Here is a 19,178-nt window from a genome sequence, read left to right as displayed (position 1 = left end):
GATCATAACACACTTTTTTGTTACTGTAAACCAAATTCAAACATCTATCAAAGCAACATTTATAAACAATTGTAATTTTTAGAATAGGAATGGAATATTCTGATATTGATGTATGAAGAGCATATTACAAAGCACACACCCGTTCATAATTTATTTAATAAATTATTTAGTAATATCAATATATTTATATAACTATACACACACTAATAAATAAAGATTATAATGGCACAAATAAATAATGATTAATACTGAATTATATATATATATATATATATATATATATATATATGTGTGTGTTTTTCAGCTGATGAGTCCAAAATCCGATGTGAGATTCATCCGTGCTGCAGTGAATCCGTCTCTCTTTATAGATATCTCCCTCTTCTTCCTCACATCGTGTCTTTATGAAACTTTCCAAACAAAACGGAAGATTTAGGATGTATCTTACTTTTGACAGAGTGAAAGAATATAAATAATAGTCTTTACCACCTATGTAAACTTTGTCGGTGAATGTTATAACACATAATATAAGTTTTATAATATGTGTTATGTTGTTTAATTTCTAATGGAGGCTCTTGTGTCAGATAATCTAAGTCAATGTTAGAGAATAATAATTTTTTTTAGATTTACGGAATCTCAGTTGGCCTTCATAGCGGGGCTGAACCCGTATTACACCAAGCACTGTAGCTATGGTATCTCGCCGGTGGACATAAATACAGTAAAGTAATATTCTAATCTCAAAATATACACAATAATATGTCCATCTTACTTGTGAAATGTTGTCTGTGGAGCCCTCACATCAATAATACATAGATCCGAACAACAATATCCCTCAGTGCTGAGGCATCTTCTGCTGTTTTGATTGAGCAAAGTAGGAGGGTATACCGCTCCAAGATGGCCGCCGTATTTCCTGCGCCGGAGCGGCCAATGCGGGGTCTACTCTTATATTATATCTATGTTACTACTGGTGGAAACCACGAGGAAGTCAGGAAGTGGTCAGAGGAAGAAGGTTTTCAATGACTTAACATATGAACAAACATTCACATGTAATTTTAATTTACCGTAATTTCTTATTTAGCACCTCAACTACGGAACTGTGTCTCTAACAATTAACAGAGTATTGACAAAGTTTTGCACACATTTGTAATGGAAACGCTGCTGCTGTCAGTCATACATAGAACTGTTAAACCTCCGTCAGTAAATGAGTCGATAGGTTACAAGTTTTGAATGAACAAAATAATGAGATAGCTTCACTAGCTAATTATAGTTAGCCTTATCAGGAGCAGAAAATGTTGTGATTACAACTTCCTGGGTAAATGTAAAGAGAGAACAACAAAATGGGTTTGTTTAAAAAAGATACTTTGGAGAATGTGAAGTATAAGCCTGAAGAAAATAATTGAACCCAAGCATTTTATCAATAAATGTACATTAAAATCAAGGTACATTTAATCCAACCTACAAGTTAGTATTATGGATTTCTTTATGACAACCAGCCTGGTTTGCATTCTGTTAAGTTTTTTCTCTCAACAAGCATTCATCTGCGGAACAGAAGGCTGTGAAAGGCATTCAGAATAAAAAGATAAACTCTTTGCCAAGGCAACTGCTGCAGAATATTTTGTTTTGTGTTTGTTTGTCCCAAGGGAACCTTCACTCTATCGTTTTTCCTCTGCAGTCCTGCAGGATACTTACTCAGCACGTGTGCAGTGCATCACTACTTCTCTCTGCGCTACAGCAGAAACCTCCTCAGACTAATTAAAAAATATAAATAAAGTCCATCTCAAGGTGAGGTGTATGAGTCAGACAAGGCAAAAAACAAATCAAGACAGAAACCGATGAAAAGGTTTCAATGTGAAACTTTATTGAATCGTTTCTCAGTATCTCACAGAGATATCTGCATAATACAATAGTATTAGATCACTTAAATAATCAGCAATAGAGCTTAACGATAAGTTATTGATACATTTAAAATTAATGAAAACACTAGTACAATAATTTATACTTATTTGAAAAGAAATAAACACACAAATAATACAATAACAAAATTAAAAGGAAGATCTTAATATTTTAAAAGGCAATTTTAAAATAGCAAATATGTATTATTTCAAATATAAAGTAAGCCCTATTTAACCTTGTAAAAAAACAGTCTTTTTTTAAATGTGCACAAACATGAAGAGCATTTTACCCCAACTCTACCTAAATTTCTGTTAAATTAAAATTGTATGAATTATATTTGAAGACAACTTAGTCCTAATAAATCAATTAAATAATGTTAATACTGACAAAGAACAAGTTTAAATAAAAAGGTCAAATATTAAAGACATTTTAATGAGATTTCATTGCTATAATCTGCCTTTTTCTGTTATTTTCAACATATGATTGGAAATTTAAAACTGGAGTTCAGCAGTAGCAATGTTCCTGTAACCGACTTGTATATTTTATCTATTTTAAAAAGCTATTTATTGTGTCTATGAAGGAATTTAATATATTTGAGTATCTTTTCCTACTGTACTAAAAAGCTTCAGATATTCTGTTTTTGGATGTTGCACCATAACAGAATCTACTAATATTTACTGGAGTGTAACAGCAGAGAGTAAGAAATGTTTGCATCCTCATGCTTGTCCCATGTGCAGCTACAGGAAGTTCATATTGAGGATGCAAACTCTGTCTGGATGTAAATGTGTCACAAGTCTGATGTACCACAATCAAAGATATGCAACAGTTTGAAAATTGTTGCTTGATGCAGAACAATGAAAAACAAAACAGCTTTTTTTGGTTGCAATGTTGTTAAATTGAAAACTTGTACCTTTCCAAACTGAGGGATAAAAGCATAATTTACCTTCCTACCTGAACAACTAACTCATCAGGCATAGACATTTTCATATCTAACTACTTTTTCATGTTTTGATGCTGTATGACCACAAGCTTCAATGTACTGCACTGTACCAAATAAAATTAATATTGTAATTTTATGTGAGCAGCAAATTGTGCTCAGAATTATTTTTATTTTGTATCTGAAAAGTGTGGATTGCCCGTGCATTCAGCCGTCCGATACTCGTATATAAATGTTCTGTTAACAGTTGAGAGCCACCTGAATGCAGCTGTTTTGTGAGACTTTAGACTGGACCTCAATCAATTAATAATAATTTCTTCAGATTGATTCGTTTTGTCTAGGTTTTAATTTGTGTTTGTATTTTCAGCAACAAAAACCAGCTGCGGCCCATTATTGTTTCATTTTGCCAAGCTCAATAAATGTGTGCCTCCATGTCTGCATCCCAGTAAATGTCACTGTGGTCATATCTAACATCAAATTTAATCATAGCAAATATAGAAATAAGGTTGAGAGAAGATTAATTATCTGTGCTGCACCTTACATGATCAATTTTAGGAATTTTAAAAGGCTTCAAATCAGTCAAAATATGACTACTAACTCAACTACTCGAGTTAGCAAACCAGAGCTGTGCTATAGTCGAATGGTGGCTGAAGGTTGCACAAAATCAGAGGCTCAAAATGGCCCCGGGGTCGCATTTTCAACTCTAATAGTCGAGACATAAAGAGCTAGCAAAACTAAAAACTCATGTTCACAGATGTTCTGCTTCCCATCTGGAGCTTCAGCTTCTACAAGGAAGAACAGGGAAAAGGGAAAGTAAGCTGCCAGACTGGAAGACCAGCATCTGTATATGAGTGGAAGGTGTTCCTATTAATAATGGATCCAGGGGTCTGTATGCACACCACACTTTTCAGATTCAATTCTGTAGAAAAAGAAAATCAAAAAAAGAAAACTTATTTATAACTGTATAAAACAGATTAATATTCATATTGTATCACTTGCACTACTTTGTGCTACTCTTTCACACATGACAAATTTTGGACAAACTGAATAATATGAATAATTTTGCAAAACAAATCTGTTATACAGAATGGAGAGTGCTTCACACACCAACGTATTTGACTCTTAATGTGAAATCTACTTTAGGAAACTACCTCTCATAATACTCTGGTACTTCTTAAAGTTTTCAGATGTTTTTTCCTTCAGCCAATACTTTCTTCCCGCAAAATAACAAAAACAAATCACAAAATGCAAACAATTAAAATAATATAATAACATTCCTCATTCTGTCCTATCATTATAAATCCATCTCTTTACATTATAAGCACAATGGTCTTGATGCAGGACGACTTCATCGGTTTGATACACAGTACCAGTAAACGGTTTGGTTGCATCAACGTTTAGAGTGAATCTTTTCTGACATTTAACATAAACAGTATATGAACTTGCTAAGGCAGAGCGATTTAATGGATTTCTGACAGAAACTCGGCTAAAAATGCAACTCAGAGCATCTGCACACGTGTTAAAGCATCACAAGGTCACTCCGTGTTTTCTTGCATAACATCGAGAAAAAAAGAAGCAGCTTGGCCTTTGACTGTCTGCTTTGAGAAACTGAGCAGTGCCATTGATAGGATGAAGATATGTACTTCAGCTGGCAAATCTTCAATATAGACGAACAATAATCCACAGCAACTGAATGAACTTCGGTAAAAAACATGTTTTATAGCTTACACAAGCTTTAGAGGAATGAATTAAACAGAAGAAATGTGTTAACTCCTAACTGGCTCGTCTCTAACTAAACACCACTGCTTGGGCCAACATTAGCCATTAGCTGGTCTAATATAATTATGTTTATAAATTTGAGCTTGTGGTTACTGAGCAGCTCTACTCACATCAGAGACTTTCACTAATTGCAGAGGGAACAGCAAACCTGTTATTAATTACTTTAACAATGGATCTGCTCCCATTCTGCCACCACGCTGCGTTAGCAGGAACCGATCGCCCCAATAAAGAGCCAATATCAACAGCAGGGCTGAGCTGGAACAAAGCTACTGGGTGAGATGCATTCATTGATTTTGTCTCAATTATCAAATGTAGAAAAAAAGTGTTGCATATCATCTCTCAGATTCAGAAGACAGGAGGTAAAAACGGCCAGATTTAGCAAAACAATAGAATCTGAACAGTCTCAGGCTAAGTCACATAAAACACCCTCACACCTGGTTAAAGCCCTGGGTACACCCCTCAACGGCAGGGGTGTCCAAAGTCGGTCCTTGAGGGCCGGCATCCTGCACGTTTTAGATCCCTCCCTGGTGGTAGCAACAGCCTTTTCAGCAAGTCAATCTTCCTCTTAGACCTCTAACAAGCCATCATTTGATCCAGGTGCGCTAAACCAGGGAGAGAACTAAAACATGCAGGGTTCCGGCCTTCCAGGACCGACTTTGGACACCCCTGCTCAACTGCAAGATGGCTGGAGAGAATTTAAGTCTGAAGTACATCTTGTTAAGTTTTAGCTCTTTGCTTGAGCCACTCACTGCTGCTCTCATTCAGCAGCTGAAATTCATATTTTTCAGTCTCTGCACTAATAAATAGAGCCTTGATCAGACACCTTGGAAAAGGAGAGCACGTGCGCTGGGTTTCCTATGGAAACAGTTCCTAGCTGTGGACACTCCCATATTGTGCAACACGTTGACCAAAGGAAGTTTTGAGTTTTTAGGCTATGATTTAAAAAGTAAATGTACATGTCATGATGTCAAAGATATGTTCTGTCATTGTTTTTTAAAGGAGGAGGGAGGAGACATAAAAGTAGTCGCTCTAAGATCTTCTGTGTCATCAGCTCACGGTGATCAGTGGAACATTCAGATTTTTAGTTCGTCATGTATGTCACAGAGAGGATAGAGAGGTCTTCATCCACCGTGATGGGGGTTTACTCAAGAATCTAGATATTTAACTACAGCCATTAACTTCAGCTGAAATGCTGTAAGTCACTTCCCAGCATAGTTTAAGTTTGTTGTCAACAGCAACTCTGGGTCATGGAAAACTAACAGCACAATGTGACAAAGAATAAGCTGACCAAGCGCAATAGCTTGTTTTGTATTCAACCTGCAGTAGATAGATTGTCAGCTCTGTGCAATTATTATCCTTTGGGTTGGAAGTTGAAAATTTTGAGAACTTCTGTTTCAAGCTGCTAAGCTAATGATGCTTACTGTTGATCTACTCTAGCCTGGAACAGATACAGGTTAGAAAGCCAGATGTCTTCTTATCTTGGGAGATTTCTAACCTGTATCATAAAAGTGTATTTTCATTAGCTCAGGCTGGCTACAGCATGGTAACAAATATTTACAATTTCTTCAAAGGTTTTTCTTTCATACCGAAGTAAAAAAAATCAAGGCTCAACTGCTCGTCCTCAGCAAACAAAGCGAAGAGGATGATGGGACGCTTTTCTTTCAAACCTGCTGGTTGAGAGAGAAATTTGTGGACCAAGGTGAGAGGTTTCACATCAAAACAAGCTGAAACTGGACTTAAACATTAATGCAAAATAAGCACACACAGAAATAAAAAAGGGACATGAAGCTGTGCTCAAATTCATTTGACAGTGAAAGGAGAGAAGGTCCACTTTTCAGCTTTGACAAATTTATGCATTGTGCAGTGTTGCAGCCCAGCAGGAGATGTTTTGTGCCGTTGTCTGAGAGCAGCACTTTGTGGGCATTTGACAACCTTTCACCAAGGTTCCATCACTCCGCTCCTGTTCCTTGGAAACCAGAGGCTGAAAAATGTTACAGTTGCCGCCGTTTATTCGACAAATGTCACATGTAGGAGGAAAAATATGCACTGCGTTTATTTTCAGTATTATAGCATCAGTAGATGGATTAATAAATGAAGTCCAAAGGGGATAAAACAGTACATCTTCACTGGAATTCTAGCCACACGTCCTTTTGAGTTCAGACCTAAGAAGAAAAGGAAAAAAAATGTTAGCAAGATAAAATGGCTTCACTTAAAAAAAAAGACAAAAACAGAATATTCTCATATGTTACTGTATTACTTAGTCTACTGTGTATTTTATAGTTAAACCAAGGAGCATCGTGGAGCACAGAGCCAGGAATGAGAAAACCTGTTAAGTTTGAAACTGGTTATTATTGGTAGATTGTTTTATGGTGGACAGTATAATCAAAATGTTGGAGTTAAATCTGTATTATCAAATTGCTTATCATATGTTTTGTCTGACACAAAAAAAATCCTACAAATGTGTGTGTTGTTGAAGCAAAAACTGTTTAGTGTGAGTAGATGTGGACATTTAACATCATTTATAATATGGGAAAAATGTTGATTGTTGTCACAAGAAATCCAAATTAATGATGTTAAAAAGGGTCTATGTTGTTGGGATTGTTAGTTTTACTATTTTCAATGATAGTATCAATGCATATCACATTTGAAAACATGATTCAATGCAGATTAAATGCAGTTACTGTGTGGTTTGGCTCATTACTTCTTAATGTGACTGGAATCCCAAAGAAGTGTGTTATACATGGGAATATATTTTAAGAGTAATATTTGTGTTAAAAGAAACAATAAACCTAAAAAAAGAAGTAATAAACAGATCAGAATCACTTTTATTGTTATCACAATTTTACCAAAAAATATCATAAAACTTCAATTTTCCAACTCCATATCGCCCTCTTTCATGTGGGAGTGTCTCAGGCGGGATATTTCTAAACCATGGAAGACGTTGCACTCTCATGCTGCAGGTTTGTGTCAGTGGGTAACTGGAGTAACCTACTGCTTATTTTACACTATATCATAAGCATTGTATACAATAATTTTCTAAATACAACAGATTACAACTGGTGCTGTTATAGTGAGGCTTCTTAAGAGGATAGTAATATTTCTGATGTTGAAGTCAAACTTGTATTTTTATTATAAATATTGTTTCAATGATCTCTTGGAACAATTTGACCCATTAATCTGAGTTTTGGCAAAATGCAAAACATTTTCTATGGTGAGGTCTGGACAGTCTGGGAAGCGAGTATGAGTGTGATTGACAGCGCTAAGACCCTCCTCCTGGCTCTGATTGGTTGTTTCAGATCAAGCGGTGTATTTCTGCTGATGGCAGCAGGAGGTTACAAAGAGGCGGTAGAGGTGCTTGACTTTTTTCATAAATATCTGTATTATGTCAAACTGTCACAAAATAGTAATAACAAATATGTACCAAAAAAACCGATGGTTTATAAAGGTTACCTACTGCAGCTTTATTCATGTTTCTCCACTGTTTTAAGCTAACTCAGATCATACCAAAAACAGACAGTGACAGTTTTTAAATACTGTTAGAATTTTATTTCTGGTTTAATCAAACACTGATTTTGGAGTTTTGTAGTGCAGTCTGATGACCTTCAGTAAAGCTCCTACAGCATCACTCTGGGGTTTGGTTCATTCCCACCGCTCCCCTGTCTATTTCTGCCTCTGATCATTTCTAGACTGCAAAATGTTTGAAACTTACTGGACATCTTTGGTATGTGAATGGGCCCACTGCTGGTTCCATGGCCCCCCTCAGTCAGCGCTGTGATCTCGATGACGTGGTCCTCCCCGTAAGGAACCCCCAGCTCAACGCTGGTCTTATTGGTTTGCAGTACCGTAGTCCTGCCATGCCAGCTCTGGCGATACACAACCTGAAGGACAACATTGGTAATGATTAAAAAAATCTTTATATGATTGTCTGAGGTAGGGGAAAAATGACTAGGCCACTGCTTAGAGCTTTCCATAAAACCAGAGTTAACATTTTTATATTTGGTTTTTGAGAATAAGAAGATTTAGATTTTAGCCTAGATTATTTTTTTCTATTGTTTACATTTTTAAATTAAAAGTTTAAAGGAATTGGCAAGTTTACTTCAACCTTTATGCTTGTTTTTACCATAGTTACAATATGAAGTTTAGACAGTTACACTTGGCCTCATTAAACTGAATCCGTATTGAAGTGCTGTTAAGTTTTCAACAGGAAGAGAGGACTCAAGTAATTCGATTAATTTCTGCTCAACATCTCACACAACTTTGGGCCAGCCCCGCCAGAATGTATATAAAAAACACAACAAAACAAAAATGCTGGATTTGTTCTGTTCAAACAGAGAGTCAGGCAGTTTCAAACAGCTTTAAAGTTGGATTAGACAAGAGTCTAAGAGGAGACTCATCACTTTATAATAAAACAATCAGACTTCTTTCACATGCTGACATAAGAAATGGTAAGATGATCAAATGATGCTGGATAGCATTGTTAATGTCAGTTAGTTGTGTTGATGACAAAATGTCACACCAGTGACCAAGGCCAGGGCTAGTTCACTTGAGATAATACTTCACTTTCACCTGCTAATTAGCTTCTTCAAACTAGTGATAGCTAAGCTGGATTCACTTTTTGACCAAAGAATTATCCAGAAAGTCCACACCAGCAGGCAGTTATGTTAGGGGGTAATGAGTTCTAATGCCACAAGATTACACTAATAATAAATGTCAAAACATAGCAGGACTACTGTTAAACACTTGTCAAAGTTTATTCTGTCTTGCAAACCTGTTGGCTTAAAATCTGGTAATTCTGAGGTAAAACACTGGCTGTCGGATATTAAGGTATGTGCTGCCAGCTTGACACACCGATGTGTCCATGCTTGAGACTCTTAGGCTATGATCACACAGCAGGCAAATACAATCTTAACCCAATTTATTTATTTTTTTACCTATGTGGGATCTATAGCTTGTATTTTCATGGCAGGCCTAATTCTGATCTTTTCAGCTCCAAAAAAAAATCTAATTTGTGCCACTGCCCCAAGTTGTACTAAATCATATTAAATAGTTTTCAAAGCGTCTGCAGTCAGAACGATCATGTCACCTTTTATCCAACTTACATATAATTGAGTTCAGCTTGTAAATGACCAGCTAACTGTTAGTTGTTAATGACAATAAAGTTAGCATCTGTTTTACAGCTCACTACTAGCCCAGAAATAAAGCAATTTATTTTAATGATTTTAATGATTTCGAAATCATTAAAATCAATTTTTAATGATTTTGGACTGAATTTAAATGACGATATCTTTCTTTTAAAACACGATTTGAGATTAAGGAACATCCGATTTATGAAAACACAAAAGGTTTCAATCTGGTTTGCATTAGTAAAAGATTAAGTAAACATGAAAACAACAGTCTATGGACTTCAGGTTTCACAAGTGAGATTTATGAGATTATTACAAAAAAATATATTTATAGAGTTTGAGTTTCCCAAAACACAGTCATGTAACCGGAGATCCGGATATTGTGAGCTGCATGTAAACTTTACAACTTAACATATTAATTACTAAAATTTGCATAAAAATATAAGAAAAAGTCTTTTCATCCCCCTGTTTGCTAAAATTAATATCATGTTAAGTCACTTTGACTTATTTTTTGAGAAAACCTAATCCAGTAAATTCCGTTAAAAACATAATCCAACCCTATTTTGTTAAACTAGTCCAGTGCTGGGTTGATCCATATTTGACCCAGATATGAGTTGTAAAATGACCCAAATAGGGCTACTCTCAGAAATGTCACTGGTCAAATGCTAATTTCTTTTAGCCTTTTAAAATTTCAAAATGTCTTTTGAGGACATAATTTGTTCTAGTGAGTCAAGACTGAATAAGACGAGGACATGAAACAGGACCTTTGGCATTATTTTAAGCCATTTAGTCATGCTGTGTCTTTGTTATAAAAGTGTCCTGTGTTGACCCTTAAAGGAAACATGAAGACGGGAAATTGGATGCATAGTTTGGAAAATATGAAAACATATTAGAAACACAGGGATTTCCATTAGGCATTTTAATAAATGAGGCATATCTACAGCATGTGCTTCCTTATACCACAGCTCCACAGGAGGCTTATCTTTAAATGACCGAGGCCGCATATCTCGGGAGAAGAAATATATATTTGTGAAAAGAATAATCAAAAACTGTGTTTTCGTCCCCACAAAGTATGCAAAGTGGATCAGATGGGTTTCAGCGCTGTATTGGTTAGAAGAAGCTGAATTCTCTCTGCAGCTTGACGCCCTTCGTTTTATCATCAGGGACAGATCTTTTAATTTTGAAGGGGCTAGACAGGGCCAATCCATATTGTAACACCGAGGTTGCCGAGGTTCGTTTCTCCTCCGCAAAGAGAAAACCATTTGTTGAGATGACAGCTGCCGAGGCCACGTTTATTTCCACACTTCTCCCGATTCTCTGGAAAAACTCACCTTGTATCCCGTCACCTTGGATTCGTTCTGCGACGCCTTGACGTGATCCCACTTCAGAAAGATCTTTGAGTTGGTCAGGTTCCACTCAATGGCCCCCGGAGGCTGGCTTGGTGCTGCAAGATATAAAAATTATAACGGACAATGTTGATGAATGAATGACTAAAGTGATGTTATCCATAGTGTTTTCTGCCTCTGCGGTAGGCCATCTTTTAATCATGAAGTATTTGAATTAAATCAGATTTTAGCTGATTTTTACTGAAGTAAAACAGAAGACTCGTGCTTTCTGTCCATCGGTTTTGTTCATGTGTGAAACCACTGAGTAAAAGGGATAATATTAAAAGTCCACCCTGAAGCAGCAATCATGTCTATATAGGCTCTTTTTTCAATTAAGCACCTCAGTAGTGCTCAGATTCTGTCAATATTATTTAAAACTGTGGAATTCTCCAGAAGCTTTACAAAGAATCCATAGCACTCAAGCTATGAATTCTTGGTAAACTGCAAATGGGACCTCTCAGAGTTTTCTTTCAACAATGGTTTTCTTCTTGCTAATTTTCCACAAAGGTCAGATTTGTTTAAAATACATTTTCCACATGAGCAGTGGAGCTGTGCAGTTCCTCCAGAGATACAATTAGCTTCTGTTTTTCAAGGGTGTTTTCACAACCTACACTGTGAAACATTTGATGGTGGTTTAACTTGAAAATGAAAATCCAGCTTCTGCCTTGAAAATGCATTTTCAATCAACACTGGTTTTAACTCAGAGATTGTAGTTCATGAAGTTGATTTAACAAGAGACACGTTGTCTAAACATTGTTTTTTAAGTTTATTAATCTTGAATTGTGAGTTTTAACTTAATGATGCACATTAAACCAAATAATTATTCCACAGTATGTAAGAAAAAAAACTGCCCTCACCTAAGGAGCACACATCTCTCTATGATGTTTACTCACAATATCAGGCTGAAACAACTATTTATTTTACTTTAGAATAATTTAAACTCTGGTTTCAAATTGTATGAACAAAATTTCTGCTCTGATAATGAATTTTATTAAACATCACAATGAATTCTGCTCAAAAACATTTAGTGTGAACAGAACATTATCCTCAAGCTGTCCAAACTACCAGATGCATTAAAATAAACAATTATCTTAACACACAAGAGTCTGATCAATGTAACACACTTCCATCTCAATGTGCTGCTAAGCATGCTGGGAAATAGTTCCCACTCCTGTCTTTCTTTCAGATATTTAAGTGCAAAAAATAGCTTGATTCAACTCTTGGAGCTTTGACAGAATTAATAAAAAGTAAACACAACTTACTACTGTAAGTTTATCTTTCAAAAACTCACACATCTAGGTTCAAAATCTAAAACTTGCTTAATTCATTTGACTTATAAAGTAGAATTTTCTACTTTATAAGCGAGTAGACAACTAATTGTGGCTCAAATGTGTTACAGTGTATAGTCCAGTAGACTTGGTCAGAATAGGGACCAAAATTGCCACATTTGTTACATTTCCAGCTGCTGTGGTTCACTTTCAGACTCCACTGGATCAAACGAAGACAACAAACCCTTTGAAAAACCTGTGATTTTTCAAAGTCATTCTGCCCCTCACCACAGGAGAGGGGCAGAATGACAAAACCTCTGAAGAAGACAACTGAGCCAATTTCATTCTTTTCAAAGTGTAAACAAAAATGCAGTGGTGTCAGATTTTAGCGGTTGTAGGATTTCTCTTTTGTCTTTGGCTAAAGACCACGAGACATTTCTCCCACAAGTGCTAGGCCTGTGTGGTTGATTTACCCAGAATGCCCTGTGCTATAGTTCATTGTCTACTTTTGGAATCTTCACATATGCATTCTAAGCAGGAGTGACAGATTTATCAGTCAGCTGATTAATCAGGGTCAAATTCCTTAATTTTGGGAGATCTGTTATCAGCCAATACTTGCATGTAGAGATGTGCCGATCAAGTTTTTTCCTGCCGATTCCGATTCTGATCACCTATGAGGGCCGATCACGGCCGATTATCGATACCGATCACATAATTTTTAATTATTAATTTTTTTAATCATTAGCACTACCGGTTATTAGATTAAATTGTAACGTCTCAACAAAATTTAAGACATAGTCAAGGCCAACTTAGATTGTTTTAGGACCTTAATTTTAGATACATGAATTCACCTTAATTTAGACAAAAACTTGTTTTTAATAACTTTTTCCAAGAAGAAAACTAAACAAAACAGGCATTGTGCAAATTGTACTGCTATTGATAATACTATCTTTAACAGACTGATAACATATGAAGGCTCTGAAGAGGCTAAATAATGCAAAGAGCCAAAATAAAACCTCTCAACATTGCCAAAAAAATTCAAGTATAAAACTTAACATTCAAAGGCAAATATAGGATCCATTACAATAAACAATCCTGAGTTACTGAATGAAAACTTCCTGATAGCATGGCGGCTAGCTGATTACTGCTAGCTCTGATTGGCTGTTTCTGACTGAGCGGAGTAATTATGCAGAACAGGGAGGAGATCGATAATTTTTTTTTAGAGATTATCTGTCTCATGTTAGGACAGCGAAAGTTTTAATACGTATATAAAATGTATTTTTTTAGGTTAGATGCTGCAGCTTTAAACAGAGGTTCGGTGAGAGTCACTACCAGGTGGAGCAGAAGCGAAGCTCCGTCTGTCAGATATTACTACCTGTAGCCTGTCAGATATTACTACCTGTAGCGTAGCAGCGGTTCAACAGCGAGACAGAACCAGCGTCTGACATCGCAGCTCGAAGACTTAAATAATTTTGCGGGTTATTTGCTTAGCTTTCTAACCGTCATGCTAATCCGGGTGAGTGTTTGTAGCTGTGCGCTGCTTTGCCTGCTATCTTTTCCGCGGTCTTTTTTACTGCAGTGAGCCTCGATGTAGCCAAACTCCGTCAAGTATGGCATTGTTTTTATGCCATATTAGATTCGTCGTGTTGATGCATTTTGACCTGCTTCAATTTTCCGCCGCAACACGCAAACTTCCCCATTCACTCAGTGCGTTATAGTTACACATCGCTTAGGATTTGTTGCTGCGCGTTTGCGCAGAGTGAAGGAAAGAGGAGACCAGCTGCACAGGCAGGCTGGAAATGAGATGCAGGTGATCAGTTTGTGTGATCGGGAACAAGAGACTGTGATCAGCGATCACCTATCATACACTTTTTCACGGAAATCGACCGGTTATGATCGGTAGCCGATCGATCGGCACACCTCTACTTGCATGTGAAGCTCATCTTATCTCCTGATCTTATCCACCTCAGCAAGTCTAAAAATCAACCATTGTCCTCTTCCTGTGAGGGAGGTTTGACTGATTGGCCCACCCACCAGGTCATGTCTGCACTTTTGCAGATAATAATAGTCACCCCACTGTTTCCAACTCATGAACTTTCTTGCCATATTTAGCAACAAGACCAGAGTTAGCTTTTTTATGATCCACCTCAGAGTTCCATTGTGCATTCACACTTCCCCAAACAAACTGAATTTTCTAGTCAAAGGAATTGGGAGTTGGATTAAAGCTACTAAACAGGGCTGATGTGAATTCACCCTAACCCTAACATTCACCTAGCAACTAGGTGGATTGGGGGAATTCACGCCAGCCCCATTTAGTCCGCTGTAATCAAAGTCTTGTTTGTTTGACTAGAAGAGCTGGTAGGTCTGGGGAGGTGTGAATACGCACTGGAACTATGATGAAAACCAAAACGGCAAACTTTGGTCCATTTCCAACCTCGGTTGAAATGAACTCATATGGCTTCCAACACATGTGAACGCTAAGCGAACCAGCGACCGCTCCAAAAGCAGGGAGCAGACTGTAGTGAAGGGAATCCTGAGTAAATCTAACCAAGACAAACGTGCGTCCAGCGCTAGCAGGAGATAACTTGTGGTCAGAAAAGAGAAATTCTACAATCTATAACATCTGACACAACCCCATTTTGTTTACATTTGGTGAAGAAGAAAGTTGAGCTCAGTTTCTTCTTCAGATGTTTTGGTGTTGATTCCTTCAATGGTTATTGGTGCAGTGGCCCCACAGGATGTAAAGAGTTAGATCAAAGGCTTTGCTTCATTTCACATTGAAAATGTAACATGTTGTAGTTTTGTTCCCCAAGGGAACCAAATCTACCAGACTGTCAGGAATGAAAACACCCAAAACTACACACATCTCAAGAGAAGTCACCTGTTGAATGGTATTGGAGAAAAGACGGGATTAATATGCACACAACACCATTTCTTTTTAGATTTACTACTTTCTGTTGGTCTGTCATATAAAATCCCAGTAAATACAGAGCTTGTGGTTGTAATGTGAGAAAATGTGAAACAGCTGTAAAAATTCTTTTGCATTTGTATGTTGATCTGTGATGTTTTAAATGCCAGCTTAATGTCTAAATATTCAAGAAGCGACATTAAAAAGAGCATCAAAAACACAGACCTGTTTCAGAACTAAAAATGTAGGAATTATTCTGCGGTCTAAAAACAGCAGGACCTTGGAGCGTTCATTGAAAACTTGAATAAGAATAGCTGCACTCTGGAATTACAGCCATAGAAAGGACTCAGAGGAAAGCATTTGTAGTGCTGCACAGAAAAAGATGAAGCTTTATTTTATTCGCCTTTGAGGTCTCGCCTGCCAATGTTACCGCTGCTTTTTTATAAAACAAGTGGTAAGAGAGTGGTAAGAGTCCTCTTTTGTCCTCATTCAACCCAGAATCATATCAGTCCTATCTGTGTGCTCAGTCACTTAAAAAATTAGTGCACCCCATGTTTCATTAGCTTATAGCTTCAAGTTTCCTAGCAGAATCAACATGAATTAGTTGTTTTCTGTATTAGATTCTCACATCATTGTGGGGGAATTTTGATCTACACTTTCTTATAACATTGAGGTCATCTAATAGGGCTGCACTCAGGTTTGGTTCTGGACTTTGCAATATCTTCATTTCTCTTTTTCAGTCAGTCTGTGGTTGGTTTCCTGTCAGTTCAACAGATGGCCTCCCTTTTGACTCTAGAATATTTTTTTTCATGATCAACTCAATAGCTGCGTTTCCATTGACCATATAATTGCACAAATCGGAATTGCAAAAATAAATTTGCTTAATGGAAACACAGCACCTCCGAAAAAATTCAGGTTTTTTGATTACGTTTTTCGCAAAATTGAGGAGGTTTCTTGGCTATTTCAAAATTCATGTACTTTATAAATTTCACGAGTCATGTGATCAGCAGCTGGTTGTTACCGCTGGAGGAAAAGACGAAGACAACAGGAAGAGGTAGGAGGATGATGGTGCTGCAGGTTTTTTAATGATTTATTGCATAAATGAACTTATTCACATGCAATTTTAACTGCATTTCTTATTGAATGGAAACACTGCAATTGGGAAATTGTGTTTTTTCAACACTAGTGGAAACACTAGAAACTCCCCATGTTTCTAAACCTCACTCCAACTTCTGATGACTAAAGCAATTTAATTTTTTTTTTTGATGATTTAGCTTTTATATTACACATAAATGTTTCAAATCATACAATAGATTTTAACATCAGACCGATATGGTGTGTAATTACAAAATGCAGGTTTTCAATGGTAGTATGATTTAGCTATCTGAAATAAATGTGATTTCAGATAGCTGCCTCTCAATCCTAACAACTGCTTTCATCAGACTTGGTGGCAAAACCAACACACACATACCAACAAATTCAATTTTGTCTACGTTTCTTCCGTCCACGGAATATTTTCCAACAATACCTAGGGATCCTCAACATGTATTTTGACAGATGTGACATGGACCTTTGCTCTGTTTTTGCTCAGCATTGGTTTGGAACATGGAACTATCCAATGGCGATTTGAGTTTTCTACTGGTCAGTCACTAATCAGTCCTGTGTTTGTCTGCTGAGATAAAGAGAAAACATTAAGGACAGGTGATGCAAAAAGAGTTTCATAAAAACGAAAAATGCAAAATAGGAGCATTTTTATCTACTGGTTTGGAGCAAAATCAACCAGGCTACACAAAACATAATTTCGTCAGATACACATGGCTGTCACAAACCAGATGGAGAGGCTGCAATCAGAAAAAATGGAGAGTTCTCCTCTCCATGCTGGAGTTTTGGACTTTCTCAGGTAAGGCGCAATGAATGGGAAAGTTCAGAACATCAGAACTTATTTGGTAAATGTGTTTCCATCTTCCCTTTACAGCTTTACTCGTCTTTGGACGGCCACAAACTGCCTCAAGCGAGCGTAAAAACTTAGAAGTTAAGGTTCAGTTCCATGTCCACATAAAACCCTATTAGCTTGACTTTTACCTTTAACTAATGAATTCATAATTTAAAAACTGTTTTTATATTCTCTCTGCATATCTTTCAAAATAAAATGTCTTTGATATGAAATAGTGAGGCACGCAAAAAAGAAGGTTTATACACATATCTTTTTCATACAATTAAAACTTTTGACCTGACCTCAGATTTTTGCTCATTTCCCCTCAGATGCCACAGATATTCAGAAGATGCTCCTTTATTTTGAAACATGTCTATTTTCAAAGATAAGAGGAAAATAGAATTATTAAACCATCCCTTTTTTTATTCTGGTCCAGCTTCTGTCATGTTCTGTCTGCCGTGAAAGTAGAAAGGCGAGAAGACCTTTATGCTTTTCTATCAACAGAGATAGAAATATTTTCATGGGTTCAGTTCACCTGATCCCTCGTCAACAAATCTGCAACAGAATGGCTCAAAAAAGAAAAACAAAAGCTTCCACACTGGTCCTTTTAACATTAAGACCTTGGCTCCTCGAGTCTTTTTAATATTACCAAAATAAACATTCATTCAGATATAAAGGACTGAAAAAAAAAATCATGGTCAGTAATTAAAATACTGTGCAAGAGAAATCTTTGTTTAATTTCATTTTACAGACAGAAAATCATAAAGCTCTAATTATATAAAGGAACTTTAATCAAGTGAAAATAGGAATGAACGTACATTCCATAGTAGAAAGAAAAAAATCAGAAGTAGTAACAGCTGTCAGACCACTGCTGATTATAGGAATTTTTCTTTATTGATGTCTTGCATTTTGCCAAAATTGTCTAATAATCTAAAAACTCATAACGTGTATCTACATTTCCTCTGTTTCAATTAGCTGGTTTTCCGTTTCCCATATTTATCAGCCTGTAATCTTTCAGAAAACCACTTCAGAAAACGGCCAGACGTACCTTTAGTAGAAAATTTACAGTCATCCTTGAGTGCAAAAATGCATCTCGAGATTTAATTCAATGTTCTGAGAGAATCTTGTCATATGCAGTTGTTTTTGTAAGGCTGTAAATTGATCAAATCAATAGTTGTTTTCACTACAGAAGCCCTCACTTTTGAATAACCATAATTAATGCCTCACCCATCAGGATACACCTGGTAGGTTTCCTGGTTTTTAAAGATATTCCAAAAACTGCACTAAAGTTCTGAAGGTTTTTCTGGTGTCTACTCTAATGAGTATACAGACCCTTGAAACTTCCTGTAAGTGATGCAGCAGACTGCACATAGAGAGTTGTTGATCCAGCACATCAAACCTGTTTTCAGATGCCTCTGAGAACATTTTAGACTGAAGTCACATTCTGGACTGATTTATTAATATGGATTGTAACGTGTCAAAAATTCGTCACTTTTTAATTTTTAATTTTATTTATTTTACAGACAATATTTCAGAGTGAAACCTTTGTATGTTTCTGGAATGCTGGTGTGCCTGACACACAAGCGACAGCTGCAAACAGCAGCAATACAAGACAAAGTCGCTTCACTTGGACCACTTTTGCTGAAAGTGATCTGATTGGATGCTGGAAAAGACTATTGTTGTGTGCAAATTGTTGGAGTTAGCCTATCGGTGAAGCTATTGAAGCCTAATATAGCATCTCATGCTAACGTCACCATCCACAGTCAACATTATTCAGGAAGGATTTTTTCAAAAATGTTCCATGAATGATCAATTGTTCCTGAAACAGTTCAAAGCTGAACGATTATAATAACACTTTGCACCAATCTGATGACTGAATAATCTAAAAAACTGATTAAAAACAATAAATGTCTGTCGTGGAACTCGTACATCTACTTACTCAATAATTTAGCAGC

General features: G+C 36.6%; 1 protein-coding gene across 1 annotated transcript in view; it reads right to left on the bottom strand.

The window, feature by feature from the left end:
* Nucleotides 1–3,008: 3,008 nt before the first annotated feature.
* cntn6 (contactin 6) overlaps nt 3,009–19,178 on the bottom strand; it is a 100,103-nt gene continuing 83,933 nt past the window's right edge. Inside the window, exons 21-23 of the mRNA XM_015054667.1 lie at nt 11,061–11,173; nt 8,316–8,484; nt 3,009–6,768 (exon numbers count right to left, since the gene is read on the bottom strand). Coding sequence (XP_014910153.1) covers nt 6,671–6,768; nt 8,316–8,484; nt 11,061–11,173 — 380 coding nt within the window. The 3' untranslated portion in view covers nt 3,009–6,670. The remainder of the gene's footprint in view (nt 6,769–8,315; nt 8,485–11,060; nt 11,174–19,178) is intronic.

The sequence above is a fragment of the Poecilia latipinna genome, unplaced genomic scaffold, assembly GCF_001443285.1.
Source record: "Poecilia latipinna isolate Pla-1442-1.1 unplaced genomic scaffold, P_latipinna-1.0 Scaffold1268, whole genome shotgun sequence".
Lineage (NCBI taxonomy): Eukaryota > Metazoa > Chordata > Actinopteri > Cyprinodontiformes > Poeciliidae > Poecilia > Poecilia latipinna.
The sequence above is the reverse complement of the archived record's forward strand: the minus strand, read 5'-3'. Positions and strand labels throughout refer to the sequence as shown.